General features: G+C 41.6%; 1 protein-coding gene across 1 annotated transcript in view; it reads right to left on the reverse strand.

Moving 5' to 3' along the window:
• EGFR (epidermal growth factor receptor) overlaps positions 1-17,009 on the reverse strand; it is a 150,873-nt gene that overhangs the window by 13,618 nt on the left and 120,246 nt on the right. The window contains exons 13-20 of the mRNA XM_031060859.1: positions 16,700-16,708; positions 15,882-16,014; positions 14,473-14,572; positions 12,391-12,548; positions 6,951-6,986; positions 4,872-5,013; positions 3,108-3,230; positions 1,809-1,907 (exon numbers count right to left, since the gene is read on the reverse strand). Of these exons, the coding sequence (XP_030916719.1) occupies positions 1,809-1,907; positions 3,108-3,230; positions 4,872-5,013; positions 6,951-6,986; positions 12,391-12,548; positions 14,473-14,572; positions 15,882-16,014; positions 16,700-16,708 (800 nt within the window). The remainder of the gene's footprint in view (positions 1-1,808; positions 1,908-3,107; positions 3,231-4,871; positions 5,014-6,950; positions 6,987-12,390; positions 12,549-14,472; positions 14,573-15,881; positions 16,015-16,699; positions 16,709-17,009) is intronic.

Genomic DNA, 17,009 nt, shown 5'->3' on the forward strand with positions numbered 1-17,009 from the left:
GTTCCACCAACCAAATTATCTAAAAATGAATAGGATTGGAAAAGCAAGAGCTTTTTGATAAACATCCTAATTCAAAGGAAAAGATAATGTGGGGATCTGCTACTGAAATTTGTTTTAGAAGAGAATACACTTTGATAGCACTCAAGAGCACACAGCCCCTGCATCTACTACCCTGTCCAGTGATCTTGATCTGCTGAAGGAAGGATGAAGTACTGTAGGCTTGTTGACTAATCCTTCCTCCAGGATACATGCCTTCAGGAATTTAATGCAGTTAAATCCAAAGCATCCTTTGTGAACACTGTGTTATGCTCCTTATCACTGTGAAGAGCAAACAGTGAGGCAGAGCTCAGGGCAGGCAGCTGAGCAGCATCTCTGCCAGTTCCTCAATGCAGGGAATGCCAGTGAAGGGAGGGAGGTGCAGGAATGAGGGCCACATAGACCTGGGGAAGGGCTGAGCCTTGTCTGCAGTCTAACTAAACTAAAACCAAAATGGATATTGCTTCCTGTATGGATTTGGAGCTGGACCACCAATTCTTCTGCACTGCTGCAATATGCCTATCAAATCATATGGTGCATAACACACAATCTGTTGAAGCAGAGTAATGTATTGGAATAACACTGTTTATTCAGGGTGACTTGAAAAATCCAGTAAGCTTTAATATTGTCAGTAGCACAAGTGGTGGTTTGTTCACAGACATTTATCCTGAGACTTCTCACTACAAGGATGGTCTTTTTGTTAAGATCTTCACCAGCTTCAGCCACCTGAGATGAACCTTCCTACCTGAAATACCATTTGCTGGCCAAAACTGGAGTTAAAAAAAATACCTTCTAAATTCAATCCCTACCAAAAAAAAAAAAAAAAAAAACCAAACCACAATTTTCGCCATGGCTGAAGGACTTGTGTGCTTAATTAACAACACCATCAGTTCCAGACAAACAGGTCCATTTGGGACCAGGGAAGGTTAAAAAGACAGAAAGACATAGTCTTCTTGTTGCTTAAGATTGAACCACAACATCATGGGAAATCTGAAGTTACAATGAACTTCTGAGTGCTACTCTCCTCACTCAGCAGTCTCCTTTCCTTGCACACAAATTTGTATATCCTGGGTGCTGCATGTTCCATGGCTTTGGATCTAGTTAAGATTTTCATAAACTCCAGGTGCAGGAAATTTTGTCTTTAGTACTCTATCTCATTCACTGTAAACTCAAACATTTCTGAACTCCTAAATCAGTGCCCCACAGCATTTTCTCTTGTTTTCTGAAGCTATGAACTCTATCCAAACAATAAAATAAAAATCCCAAGCTTCTGTCAGAAGGTGAGATAATTTCTTGCATTCTATGGCAGAGAAACCAGACACCTGGCATTTTTAAATTTTATTTTGGATTTATAGTTAATTTAATTCTATTTAATCAAGCAACTAGTTCATGACAACCTGCAGGATTCATAAATCACTAGGTCTGTTGTTATTTGGCTTATTTATACCACCATAATGACAATGAAGGCTACAGCTTAAGGCCTGAAATATCAGAATTTTAAAAAAGAATTAGTTGTAAATGTATGGTCCTAACTACTCCTTAGATGCTACCCCACCCCTACTTAGAGTATAAAATCTGTATTTGGGTTGGGTTCATGAGAGATACAAAAGCACTTCACAGACTGGGCTGGAAAGTGCAGAACTCCTACATGGACAATTGAATTTAGGATGCAAAATATTTCTTCCCACACAAATTCCTGAAACCCCTCTAGTTGTTAGAGAAGAAAATCCACAGACCACTGGCAATTTGAGAAAACAAACATGAAAACTCACATCAAGTATTTCCTTGTTGGCTTTTGGTGATGTAGCCTCTCTCAACTCTTTAATAGCAACAGGAATTTTAACCTTCTCTCCTTCTGGGATCCAAAGTCCCTACCAAAAAAAGTACAAAGAGTTATTCAGTCTCATACCTAACAGGTTAATTCTCACAGTTACATATATATTTTACATCTTCTGACTAGAATTAAATATTCTGAGCAATGGAAAGACATGGCAGACAACAAAAATATGCAAAAAAACGTGTCTTGTGGGAATTACCAAATTCCTGTTAATGGGGTGGTACTTCTTTTTCAGTCACCTCTACCATCCTTTCTTGAAAAAAAGATGTTCACTACTATGCCTGTGTAAATAGCCCAAGAGATGCATAAAGAGCAACACTTGTGGATGGAAATCGAACTAATTAGAGCTTCACAGCAACTGCATGTGCAAAACCTTGTCACTTCCAATTTATAAATCATGGGATGAAAATAATTAGCATTTTCTCATTAAAACCAGATGGCACCTGTGCTGTACAAATAATCCAGCCATACACATGCAGTGGTAGGGAAGTCTGTGTCCCACTGGTGGCAGTGCTCTACATCTGAAGTGTCAGGAGGCCACTTAGTGGCAGGTCAGCAGTGTGGCACTGGGAGGACATGTTCCTGAAACCCCCAGCAGGGAGGGTGCACATCTTTTTGTGCCCCTGAAGTTCCTAATCATAGCTGGAAGCCTGATTCAGAATATAGAGCTTTACAAAGAAATATAGGGATCTACAGTTAATGGAAAAGCCTGAAACACATATCCTGAATAAAAGGAGGAACTTAATGAAGAAGCACAGAGGATAAACCAAGAGAAAAAATAACTTGTGAACCTACACAACTGAAAGTGTGCAGACACTTTCACACATCTGAATCAGTTCTAATGAAAGAATGATTGAACATTATAAAAAGAAGATCCCAGATGACACAGAAAAATGGTTTTGCACTCAGCTAACCACAATGCGTTTCTTTTTCTTCTTAATATTTACAGTGGGTTGTATCTGACTGTGGTCGTTTTTAAGTCATTATCTTTGTTCTCCAGGTTCAGCAGTATGACTTTGGCAGACTTTTATGTAAATCTTCTCCTGTTAGCCAGTTTCTAACAAAACTAATGATGATTGAGTAATCTCTCTACCCTTCAATAGATACATGCTATAAAATCTAGTTTAAAAAAAATATCTACACAATGATTGAAGTTCCCAGATCTTGCTTTGTTTTGGTGGCTTCTGCAGAAGGGAGCAGGATGAAAAGGGGAATAGAAAAATGATGATCTTACCTTATAAACAGTGCCAAAAGCTCCAGAGCCTAAAACTTTGACCTTTTTAAATTCTGTTTCCTTTAGAATTCTCAGATGAGCCTGGTTTGGTGCCTCTCCACTGGGTGTCAGTGGTTCAACAAGCTGATACAGAAAGAAGATGATGTTAGAAGGTTACACAGTCTGGAAGGTTGAACACTTTGAGGAAGCAAATAAATCCTTCCTTTAAAATAATAAACATTTGATTCCATGTGAAGTTTATGGGAGGATAATTCTGCTCTGTCTTGCAGGGATAAATACCTGCTCCAAAAATCAAGCATGGAGTGGCAGCAGCCCTTTTGAAGGAGAACGAAGGAATACCTCTTCTCAAATGGAGGCTATGACTTCAAAGCCTTGAAACACATGGCATGAAAAATCATGTAATTACCACAGATGCTAAAGGAGATTATTTTTGTTTTGAACTTGTGAGTAAATTATTAAAATGTTTAAAATAATGGGCAAGAATCACCAGCAACCTTTCATGTCTGTTCTTGTTTAACTGGATAAAATTCCCATAGAACCAGTGGTTCCCTCAGATCATGCAGTGTACAAGCAGCAATTGAAACTCTGACAGTGATTCTCTCCTCAAAAAAAGGATGTTAAATTGCCTATTGATTTTTTCAAAATTTTATCTTAGCCGTATTGCAAACAGTGGTAATGCCCGCCAAAGATATTTAATGCTTTTATGATGCATAAGTCAGCTTTTTCCTCGGTGTTTTTCCTTTTGATTTTTCTTCAAATGAAACCATATTTAGCTAGATTCAACCTGCTTTTAGAGAACCAGCACCCTCTCAGTTGTGATGAAATATCCTCATTTTGAGGAGTCCAGAGGGTACAATATGAGCTGAGCAGAAATTGAACTCTACTATCACAACTGCAGAACACAGCCATATGTAAAATATAGTTTCATAGTGCAATGAAAAACAAGCCAGCTTATCTTTTTCTTCTTTTGTTTTAAGGATATTAGTAGCTGACTCTGCAAAGCTGGCAAGTACAGAATGAAGCTGCAACTGGGATTTTAGCAGAATGTTAAAAACAATTGGCTAATTTACTAGAACCAGACTAGAAAGAGTAGGGGGCTAACCACAAAAGAGCAGCTTCCACCCAGGATTAGGAATGTTGTGTATATGAAATATCCAGAGGGTGATGCTGTAATGCACACAAAAACAAAAAGCAGTGCAGAAACCTTGTTCATGCCCAACAGGGTGAACCGTTCACTTTGATGGCTTTGTGGGCTTTTTGTGCTAAAAACAAACCAAAGACAAGACACTAACACTTCTTCAATTCCCTTCCCTCCTCTCCTTTTTTTCCACAGGATCAAGGGGGAAATACTTTCAAAAGCACCCCAATCTGCCCCAGGAGCCCCAAGGCTTGTCTGGAGGGACACACGATTTGAGGCTGAAGGTCTACACAGGAAGGTAGCACGGATCAGCAAACACATTGCACCTCAACCTGAAGGTGTAGTTTTTTCTGGGTAGACAATCTCAATGACTTTCCTTGGGACTGAGACATCCAAATCCCTTAAATATTTTGCAAATTATACGCAGAGGGATCAGATTTGAGATTGAGAAGGTGTTAGGTGCATGCCGCTCCTTTCCTGAGTGGCCTGGCAACTGCCGCGTTCCCCATCCCAAGGGATTGCTGAGCTACAAGGATGCAGGACACAGATGCAGGGTGCTTTAATCCTCTGGCAGAAGGAGCAGGACCCAGTGGGCCAGGTGGAGCAGGGGGGCTGGCAGTGCTCACCTCCCTCTCCTGCAGCAGGCGGCGCAGGGTGCGCTTCCGGACGATGTGGCGTCTGCGCAGGTAGAGGCCGATGCCCAGGCCCACCACCACCAGGCACAGGAGCCCTCCCACAACACCCGCTGCGATAGACGGGATCTTGGAGCTGCAACACAGCAGGGCACGCAGAAAGAGAAAAAGATTCTTAGGTGTTAGACTTTAAAGAAGGCCTAGAGAAGTTGCAGGAAGCCTTATGTTTTGATCAGACTCTGGACAGCCACATAAGCCTATTTGACCTTTCAGATTTCTTGCGCACTTGTATTTTTAAATTCCTCATCCTGTAGTCTGTTCAAAGTGGTGCTTAATTTCCATCTCGGCTTAAAATTACAAGTCTTCACTCTTCCCTCAAACTCACAAATGGAACTGATCCTCATAGCTTAAGTGAGGGGATTTCTCCTCCCTCCAACAAACCCAGCTCTCGGGATCTTTTGGTGGTCTCTGTGACCCTGAGAGACGTTAAAAGTCTCTTTCCCAGCCCGAGCACTTGAAGAATGAGTTGGAGCTCTTCATTTCTCGGTCTCAAAGTTGTTTATTGCGTCTTATCTATAAAAAATTTTCTCCTACCCTACCGAGGTCTGTCCAGCAGGACAGTTCCAGGCACACTGCCTGCCCCCGGGGTGGTGTTATGTCTTTTTACTAAATACTACGTATACAATGTTTACAATTACTTTCCAATACCTATCACCTATGCTAGACAGTGAGCTTCTACTCTAGACCAATCTGTAAGTGCCAACATCATAGCAGAAGATGGAGGCCAAGAAGAAGAAGAAAGGCTGGACATGCCCAGATCCCTCCATCTTGCCTCCTGAATCCCCGTTCTAGAAACCCCAAAATCTACCTTTTCACCCCATGATAACTTCACTATTACTCTACCTAAACCATTGTCGCTGGCTGATCTTCATATAAGGTTGGTAATTTCCTCCACAGGTCATAATCAAAACCACAAGTGTTTTGGGCTCCATGCCGGGGCTTCTGAGCCCCCTGGCAGGGGTCTTGGCCATCCTGGACAGCCAGAGGGATGTCCTGGGTTCCCACACCCACCAAGCACATGGGCATCAGATCTGTGATGCTTATGTGTGCCAGTTGTGGGCAGCCCATGTGTGATCAGAGACATGAAGCATGTGGAGAGAAGGCCTCTCAGAAAGGCATCCACAGGTGTGACACCAGCAATGCAGCTGATATCCCCCCATTATTGCGGGGGGGAAGGGGGGCATGATGTAAGGGTCACAGTGAATGTCAGATCATCAATCTTCCTTACAAGTACAAATGTCTGAAGCCAGGTGTTGTGTACCATTCCCACTGTACAGACAGATTGCTGCCTCTTTATTAAAGCTTGGGTAATTGCAAATTTAAGTTGAAAAGAAAAGCCCGTTTTCCAAGGTTGTTTTTTGGTCTGTACTTAGAGATTCTTCCCAGCATTTTTCTAAGCTGCCCCAGGGATTGCTATTAAATACAGTCACTTTTTAACAGTACTTCTAGGCTGAATTTATCTTGCCATAGCATGACTTTGTGGCCAGAAACTAAATCCCTCTCTCTCAGTCAGTCAGACTGTTTGCTTGTTGCATGACCTCGAGCACATCATGAAGCCAAGCAGTGTGATATAAGATCTAGTCTGAGTGTGACAAATAAGAATCCAACTGGGCACACAGTATTTGGAGATGTACAGATCACAGTGCTGGAAAAGACCCTCTGCATCTCTGAGTCTCCTGCAACACAGGTAACTATATCAGTCCTAAACATAGCTCTCTCTGCCCTTAATCCTTCCTTTTTTCATTCCCTCCTTTTATTCTTCAGTAACAGATCCCTGGTCTCACCTTGACAAAAACTGTAGGCAGAACAAGATTTTGAAGTCTTGTGCCAGTAGCAGTGTTTCTCAGTTCTTTAATCCATTTTTATAGCTCTGAGCCTGCTTTAATCTGTCACTTCCCTGTAAACAGCTGAAGACTTTAGTCCCAGCCTTGCAGTATCCACTGTGGAAATGTAAACACACACACACACATTCCTTACAGCTCTGCCATTAATTGTAGCAGATGAAATACTCACCCATTTGGACAGCCTTCAAGACCTGGCCCTTTGCACCTGTAAAAACAAATGAATGTTACAAACATAGTAGCTCTGGCCTACATAGTTCTGTGATTCCAACTAAGAAGAGTGCTACTGATTTGAAAGTTTGTGTTTCAGAGCAGTCCAAGTGTTAACACAGGAATTTATAATAGTCATACATTCCGTTAAATATCAGTCAACAACCTTGCTCCAACATCTTTTATCTAGAGAAATAGCTATGCTGCATACTTAGTTTAAAGAATGTTTTAAAACAATTTTTTGGCATGTGGTAGAAGTGGGGGAGGACATAGATACACAAAATTCATGGACTCCCTATCTCTGTGCAGAGCCCAGGGCTGACTGTGGAGGAGGGCAGAAGTAGCCTTCTCCTCCTACATGGACAGAAATACATGTGGAAACATGTCATTGCAGACCCAGCTGCAAAATCCTTGTTTCCTGATAAGGTAAAGAACTCAATTTCCAGACTTTCTATTTCAATGGAAAACTTGGGTAGCAGATACACGGACTTCCATCAAAAAAATGGGACTTCACAGCACTCTCTTGGGCTACAGTTTGTTGGCATGTGTCCATGGTATTTTTCCTTTAGAATCCAAAGTTTTATGTTACTGGTAATGTAAACAGGTACAATCATTATCCAGGGAGCCAGGAACTCTACTAGCAAGTTGTTCACCCTCCATTTGAGTTTAAAATGCTCAAATTTTTGGCAGCGCAGTGCAAAAAAAAGAAAACCCCACAGATGAAAACAGTGACTGTGTTCACTTGATGGTCTAATGAGTGTGAGAGGCACAGTGCATTCCCCAAGTGCTGCTGGGCTATAAGATGTATGCTCTTCATGGGAATTGTGGTCTTTGTGACGTCTGCTGAGGAAGGAGAGCATTACTGAGAGGCTGACATCACCTCTAGAAAACAGAGCAAAGAAAAGGACTAAAGTCCAGTTTGTGGTATCCGCTCCCTGCGCTGACTTAAAGAAAATGGATCATCCCAAAACAATTCCAGAGGAGGTCAAATAGGGGATAAGAAATGAGCCCATGCCAGAAAAACTGCTCTCACTGACAGGAGAAACCAAAAAACTTTCAAAATGCCAGGTAGAGTTTCAGATCTTCTCTCGTAACTTGGACTAGGTCTGGGGAAGGAAGAGGTGAAGCAACTGCTCATTTTATTGGGTTTTAGTTTGTTTGTTTGTTTGTTTTCATTACTCGGATCTTCCCTTGTGTATTTGTCTTGTTTCTGGGCCAACACAGTGCTCCAAGACCCAGCATCTGGAAGGTCTTGTAAGTTCACTGGGCTCCCATGCAAGAATGTGCATCCTGGTGTCCTGGACATGCTGGAAGTGCTGTGCATACCAATTCCCGGATTCCGGGTCCTCAGCCTTGTTAGCTTTGCTACCAGCATACAGCTTGCTTTGTTTGCTCAGTTGTGTAACTAAGCACAGAGAGGCTGCACATGCAGAGCAGAGCCACCAGCTTGCTTATCATCACAGGGGGCAGATCTTGCCTTGGGCTTCTCTCTTCAGGTACTCAATGGAAAATTGACCTAGGACTCCAGACCACATCCAGTCATGGTCTGCCTCCTGGACATGAATTTCTAACACAACAAAACATGTGCAGCTGCTTTTGATAAGAATGTGAAATTAGAATACCTCACCTAATTTCAGAATATGACTACTGTCCCTCAAAGTATCTCTTCCTCAAAATTCTAGTTTGCCATGCTACTTTAAGACGGCAAGTTCTCTTTGTGCTTCCTAGCAGCAAACAAAACTGGCTGAGGTGATTGTAGCTAGAGTCTGAGGAATGACTGACCAGTTCTTCTCCTACACATTGAAGTGGAGGCAGGAGAACTGCAGATTTTTATCAGTTCCTTTCCTTTTCCCACACAAATCCATCAATATCAAGTCTTGTAAGATAAAGTAAAAAGTTGTTTGGGAAGAAATAGAGAGATCAGCTTGTGCTTTTCAAATCCCTCTTGGTTTTCTGATTAATTTCACAAGTCAGAGAAGAAACAAAGTCCATAAGAATTATCCCTCCAGGACTATATATAACTTTCTTAATGTGGAATTTTATGATGACACCCTACATAAGTAACCCAGATTTTATGGAATCTAAACAAGCACGTTTTCCATTCCTGAGTAATTTTTCTTCTGCTTACAGAAACCAAAATGACAAATGTGACCTTATGTTATGAAGTAACTCAAGATCTTATGGATATAGGAGATGAATATAACAGCAGTTGTAGTCTTTGATATATTTCTCTACTTATTGGAAAATTAGTTCTGTGTACAGCTCCTGAAAACTACTTCATCCTGAACTACAAATTTTACCCATCTATGTAAGTATTACTGGTCCCGGCGCAGACACAGCTGTTTATTTCCTAAATCCATCAAGATTTTAACAACTTTCTCCTTGACCTATAGTTCTCCTTGACCTATAATTTGATGTAATACAGTCAAGTTGTCATGACTGATGGCCTTTCAGAGGGGACTCACACTATAACAGCCTAAGTTACTTCGCAATCATAAAAGAAATGGAAAACCATTTTTAAATATTTTTAAACTTTACAAAAATTTTACTTTGTCCTCTCTTTCTAAGTAACCTTCCAAGAGTGAAAAAGGCATAGGATTTGTGCTGTGCTTCTGCAGCCTTCCCTCTCAGATCCCCTGGCCACTTTCTCATTTCCCCCAAAAATCCCTTAGCATTTAAAATGAAAACTGGTGAGACACAGAGTGTTGACAGCAACTGTGCATGGAGGCAGGATGTGCCAGCCAGTGGTACTGGCTACAGTGGTGGCTTCTTCTCCTCCTTGATTATCCACCCCAGAGGCTGTGTCTGGGTTTATTTCCTGTACTCTGTGAGACTGGCAAGGGAAAATAAAATCCTACAACACTGACCAGATTAATTAAGATGATGAGTGTCTTTAACTGATGAACATATGGGGTAATTCCAGGGCTTTTGAGATGTTGCTTTCTTTATAGTAGCATATAATTCTTAGCTGCACTAGAGGCATGGCGAAAGGAAGCTCGTGTACAAAATTCCCAAGAGAATACAGGAGAATTGGGAGAGAAGGGGTCTTTTGAGCTAAGCAGGAGAAAGCATCCTTCATTCTGTTTCCTAATGAAGGCTGAAAAATGGACTCAGCAAAGAAAATGAGACTCAAAGGGATTCTTCACAGCATTGCAAAAGGAGCAATGTACAACCAGTACGCGTGCCTAAAGTGAAAAAATGAAATTCCTGACAAAACTCAGCTGGGAAGAGAAGTCTTTTACTTGAAGCTTCTTCAAATAAGGAAAACAGAGAGAGATCCTGGGAACCCTTGCTTGCATGACTACTGAAGTCAGCACACTTAATCATGCTGATAAGATGCTGATGGGCTCTAGCCGTGAAATTGGACAGGGACAGAAATGAAGTTGTTGTTTCTTGTCATGCAGGAATTGCTAAGACTGTGGTTTCTAAGGATGCAAAAGCTTTGTGAGACAGATGTTTTCCACCCACTGTTGAACAGATCGATTCCCACAGCAAAATGAGGGAAAGGCATGAAGAGAAATGGCATTGCTGATGGATTGCCTTCAGAGGGACAATGCTGTGTCTGACTGCATGTTCCCATATTATAACCCTGACACTGGCTCCCTACTCATCCAGGGCCACAGATGTCTCATCTGTATAACAAATATTGCAACACGACCTCCTTCTAGCTCTCTTGAGCCCTTCAGGGATACAGCCTATTTCATCTGCTACATTTGGGCATCAATTTGAATTGGGCTATTGAGCATGTTCACAATGTAAATGATGCAAACTCAGCCCAGCTCTTTCATGTGAAAGATTAAATTGATACTACTTTATATGTTCTGCCTTAATAACACAGGGCCAAATACACTGAGGCATATGTTGGGTAACCCTCATTTTTAAAAAGTCTCCTCCTCACTGTAACCTCATCTCCTGTGACTCCTGTGGTTCCCCCATCCACTACTAAAGCAAGGCAGGAATTGACTTCTCTGATCAATTCTGCTTGGGGAACTTGCTTGTGCACTAGGAGCCACTGTGTGGCTTGTTTTACATCCCTGTCTGGCAAATTATGTTCTCCAAATCTGCATTCGAGTTTAGTGTTTGTTCTCACTACTGAGGCTGCACACTGAAAAAAAAGCCTTGTTCAGATGTGGTTACTCATTACGCTATTCCACTAATCAGCTGCATTTCCATGTGGCCAGTTAGAAGGAGGATATCAGACCATTGTGGCCAGTTTGTATCAGTAGGGACTACTGAAGTAATTAATGAAGAGCAACTTAATTATGATCCCTTTTCAACTGAGGAAATTTCTTCCCGGGCTTGCAGTGGGAAGCCCCAATAAGCCTTGTGTGTGACTATAGAAAAAAATAGGGGGCATCACTGTAAATCGTGGCAAATCCAGCAGGCTGGTGTAACTACTGTCTGAAATCCATTGCACTGAATTTCACTATGAGAACTAGAAAGAGCTGTTACTTGCCCTCTGATGAAGGGAGTGATTCCACCCTTCATCTCCTTTTTCCCATGAAGGTGGGGAACTGGCAGTTGGATTAGCTAGTACACAATGTGATGGTTGGTCTTGCAACATATATTATGGGCTTATTATAGAAGGATTTTGGATCAGACAGATTTGCAGGGTAAAAAGCAGAGGCCTGTGAAGGAAAATACACCAAACATGGGCTGACTTTTTGTTCTGAAAGCTTCACAGTCCAATAACCAGCTCTCAAACTCTAAAACCTTTTCCCGTGCATCTCATGTCTTTTGAAGGTTGGAAATCAGGAGAGGAGACCATTATTACTTGTGATGTAGGTTAAACAGATCAATTCACAACTTGTTACAGGTTGCAGTTTAAATGTGTCCCCAAATGAGGAAAAAATGGTTCATATAGATTTCATTTACTGTGATTCCTGTTTAAAAAGCCCCACTCACAAGGCTTTAAAATCAGACCAAGTGCTAGCTTATGGAAAGAAGGAAAAAAAGAAAATCACTGAGTTACTCCACTGGGATTTCAGTCCTGAAAGTTGAAAGGTACACAGAAAAATGGGCCCTGGGAACCCAGCATCCACCAGATGTCACTGATGTTCCTCTCAAAACCAGAGGACACAGCAACAAGCCAGGTGGGAAAATAGGGTGTATCACTGGTGGATGAGTTCTGTAAAATTCTTTCAAGTTATCAAACAAGCCTGTTTCAAACCCCTTAAACTATTTTCATTCCTTCTGCATAAAGACAAAGTACCACTGACCTTTTCCTACTTACAAAGTTTGCCACACTCTGCTTAGATTAACCATGATCTCCTGACCTCTCTTGCTCCCTTCTAGTTCTTCTCAGTGGCTTGACATGGGACCATCAGGAGAAAGAGTTCTGGACAAGCTGTTTCTTTTTTTCTTTTCTTCCCTGTCACCATTCAGTCCCAGGTTTTACTCACCCCCGGGTGCAGTTGGGATGGCAGAGTTGGCAAACATTATTCGCATCAGCATATTTCCAGACGAGGGTGTCATTCTCACCCAGAACCCCTGCTGGGCAGGATTTCACACAGTGGGGGCCATCTATAAAATGGGCACACTTCATGCAATTGTCAGGGCCCTGCAGAGAGAAACAACTTGTTTATAATGCCCTTACATCAGCCTATTCAGGAGGAAACTCAGAAGATAAATCTAAATGCCTTTTACTGCTGGAAGTTTTCAGCATTGTCTGGTTTTATTACCTTGCTACCTGATATTCTTGCAAGCAATTGCTCTTGCAGGATGGACCATACAAAAGACAGTTCCTGTTGCTTAAAGCTAATATTTTCTTGCATCATAAAGCTAATATTTCCTGCATTATAATATTGCTTCTTTTTCACCTCTGCCTTCTGTCTGGTTGGAAAACTTGCGTTTTGTATTTTAAATGGGGAAGAATTTAATGATACCTTGATAAGGGGTCAGCTGAAAAGCAGACAGTTTGGTTGCTACCTGGTGCAATCTCCCGTCACATAATTTAAAACAATGGATATAGACCTCCTGATACCTCCTGGAAAAACTGGAACCAAGTAATTATTTTTCTGGCTTCTCAGCACAGGTTCTTTCCTCTGTTAGGAAGAAGCATAGGATGATGAAGGCAACCCAAGGAGTCCATGCTTTTTTTTTCCCACTTTGAAAAGCATTTAATTTGTATTTTGTATTTAAAGGCATTGCCTTCAGCCATTTTTGGCAGAACTGTTTTTATTAAGACTGTAACAGCACCATGAATGACCTAAATATTTTAAAGCAGGGGAACCAGCAATTGTGGGCCAAATTCTACTGTGGAGAGAAACCAGACCAGAGCCATAGTGCTGGTTGCAGTGGGACAAAAGTAAGACATGCTATAGGAAGATTATTTTAATCACTGTAATGTGTAAGGGCCACTATAATAGACTGATTACTAGATACTAGGCAAATATGGAACAGAGGGTCACTGCCTGAAGGAGTTTATAATGTAAATAACATCCTTGAGGCCATGGTGCTAGGAGGGAGGATGGAAATGCTTCACATTACTGAGCAGTGACTGCTCAAACTGATGATGGGTGTCCTTGTTCTTGACAGGACAGGGTTAATTTTTGCAGCAGCCAGGAGGGGCATGGCTAGGACATGGAGGTTATTCTATACCCCCTCATGTGTACCTCCTTCCCCCAGGGGCAAGGGGAAGGAGTTTCTTCTGGGGAGAAGAGGTTCTTTCTGGTTGAGTAAGTATGATAGAGGGAACAGTGGGGTAATGCTGGTTCTGAGCAATGATGTCAGAATCCTTCACCTTTCTTGTACACTATTACTAATGTTGCTGTTACTGCTCCCTTCCTTATCTCATTGCTGTTTCCAGTAAATTGTTCTTATCTCAATCCATTATTTTCCCCTCTTATGCCTCCAATTCTCCTCTCCAGCCTGCCACAGGGGAAGGGGGAAGGGAGTGAGTGCTTTGTCCTTTGGAGAGTCTCAGTGGGAGTACTACGTTGGGAAGTTCCTAAACCACAACAGTGAGCAAGGGTCAAACACTCAGACAGGGTCAAACACTGCTGGCAGTGGCAAGAGGTGTTTAAAGAGTTGGGCTAACTAACATAGAGGGGGACCTGTGATGGAGGCAAGAGATTTGATCTCAAAAAAAAAAAAAAAGGGAGAACTGGACTTTTGAAATTAAGATCTGAGTTTGATCTAATGTGTTCATACCAACTTGGAAGTTGAGTGGTTACATGTTACTCAATTTTTTGCCATATTTGCCAAAATAAAGTATTTTTTTAAAAAATATAACATTTATTTTAAAAAATATTAATGACTCTACAATGTCTGTGACTCTGGATTACCTGTCAGAGAAAAAAAAACTAACACCCTGAGGTTCCCTATCCTGTTCCCTTGCCCCAAGATCTTGACTTCTAACCATGCCCATTCTCTGCTTCATCTCAAATAGGGTTAAAATGAGACCTCAGGATTATCTCAACATGGGAAATACATATGAATATGTGATCTGGGGCTCAGGTTTGCTAAGATGAATCTGCTCTTACAGGTCCAGTGCAGGTTGCATTGTACATGGTGGAGTTTTGCACCAGGCACTCAGGGTGGCATGGGAGGCACTTGGAGTCCTTTTCAAACTCTCTTGGCTCCCTAAAAAACAAGAAACAAAGAGAAACAATTAAACCTTAGCAATAATAGCAAGTGATAAATTGTGGTCTTCTCTTCTTTTCCAGACTTTTCCACATTAGATTGAGATGATGATGGTACTGAGACAGGAGGAAGGATCCTCTTGGCTACACCAGTAGCACTTGCTCAGTGCAACCAGGAGGATGTAAGAGTAAGGGAAATTTGGCTGACAGTGAAACACATGGCACTCCAGATTGCACACTACAAATTAGTTTACTTTCCCTTTGAAGCTAATGTCACAGAATACTCACAACCATTTCTAGAGGCTTTTAAATGGTAGTGATGCAAAGAGATCAGCAAAAACAGTTCAAGTGATGCCAAAGCTACAAATAATAATTAGGAAAGTTAAACAGCAAGGCACTGATAATTAAATTCATGTCCTCTCTACAACACACAATGAATCATTAAAATATGAAAGTTGGTAACAGATGGTTTTAATAGCAATAAAGCTGTTCCACTTCAAGTAATGGTGTTATTAATTAAACTAAATCTATCCATCATTTGACACAAAATAATGCCCTGATCTGCCCTTCAGGTTAAAATAGCTGCTAGAGGGAATTCACTTTAAAAAAAAGACAGCTGCTAAACTGCAAACCACTAGAGAAATACAAACATCAGAGGCATTAGCACCCTGACAAGTACTTGCTTAATACTCAGGAGCTTTAAAAGTCAGATGTAGTAATTTTGCTGCTAGACATGCCTTTTCCACCTACATCACCTGCTGAATTGACACACAAGGCAGCAATATTTTTTCCAGGTCCTGGGTAAGGCTGAGGCAATAATTTTGTCTGAAATTGCTGCTCTCAGTCATTTTCAGATGAAAGTTCATTGTCCCTTCAACTTTGCAAACTGCAAGGGTGAGGTGCTCATCTGAGCAAATATAAGAGGAAAGAAATCTACCAGGCAGTGAAGCCCTGGCTCTGGGGATGACTGAGCTCCCAGAGATTCTAAATGGCTCTGGCTCTCACACAGTGTACTTGACATGACAGCCACAGATTGAGCTTTAAATTCCTTTCTTTCTTATGGGAAGGAAGCCCAAGGAGTCCTTGGGCCTCTAGATAGTCTCTTTGTGGGCTTAATGGGATGTTTTCTTAGCAGTCACCATGTCAAGAGCAAACTTCTAAGAAATACTGAATGGGGAAGGTACTGTGTTCACACAGCATCTCTGCAAGCTGGGGAAATCCCATGCAAGCAGAGACCCAGCTTCTTGCTTTCTTTCTAGCTACAACACATTTTAAAAACTAAAACCTGAAGCACCCCTGAGACACCTTACCCTTGCAGGATGTTGCACTGTTTCACACATTCCTTCTGACGATCAAAAAACCTGCAGGAGAAGCAGTGGAAGGGCCCTGGGCCCCAGCAGCCTACATCTGAGCACAGGGGGTCACAAACATGCTTGGCAGCAGCTGAGAGAGAAAGAGGGACAAGAAAAGACATGAATGTCAAGGTAAGAGAGAGGTCAAACTCTCCATTCTCACTCGAGCTGACCAGCCTGTTTCCCCAGCCTGTTCCAAAGCAGATATGAATGGTTCTGGTAGAGTGGAAGAGGAGTAATCACTCTTCTCTAAATCTCAAAGCCTGAAATTGAGTGATTTCTGGCCATTCAAAATAAGAATGATATTCCCTGTGACAGCTTAACAGATGTATAATAAAGTTAAGTCAGGCTGAGGGAGCTGGGGATGACCACCCCGGGGAAAAGACAGCTCTGGAGAAACATTATTGGGGCTTTTGCGTACTTGAAGGGCACTTTTAACAACTTTTTAACAAGTTCTGTAGTGACAGGACACAGGGAAATGCTTTTAAACAGAAAGAGTAGATAGATTTATGGATACAATGAAGACATAGTTACAATGTGGTGAGACACTGAGTTGCATAGGGAATTAATTGGTGGATGCCTAATCCCTCAAAGTTCAGGGTCAGATTGGCAACCTGGTCTAGTGAAAAACATCACTGCCCACAGCACAGGGGTTGGCATACATGACCTTTAAAGATCCCTTCTCACCCAAACCATTCTGTATTTCTATGACAAATTTCTAAAATACAACAAATTCATATTCTGCAAAAAGAAATAGATTTTGGCCCAGGGACCACTGCAGTCAATAGCAGTATGGTTGAAGAACAGCTTCAACCTTGTTAAAAAAGGCCAGGTTTAGGAGTTAGCTTTTGTGTCCTTCACATGACATGGCTTCACTATGTTCATAGTAGTGAAGAAGCTCCTGATTTGCTGGACACCACAAAGTCCACATTTTGGTGGGAAGAAAAAAAAAAACCCACTCTTCCCTCACCACTTTCATTAAAGCAGTATCACTGATGAATTTTGTAGCCAGAGGAACATGGAGAAAAAAAGCCTTGCTAGAATCATGAAAATGTAAGCTTACTTTTGAATTTCAGCATGACATTT

Source organism: Geospiza fortis, unplaced genomic scaffold (assembly GCF_000277835.1).
Source record: "Geospiza fortis unplaced genomic scaffold, GeoFor_1.0 scaffold265, whole genome shotgun sequence".
Classification (NCBI taxonomy): domain Eukaryota; kingdom Metazoa; phylum Chordata; class Aves; order Passeriformes; family Thraupidae; genus Geospiza; species Geospiza fortis.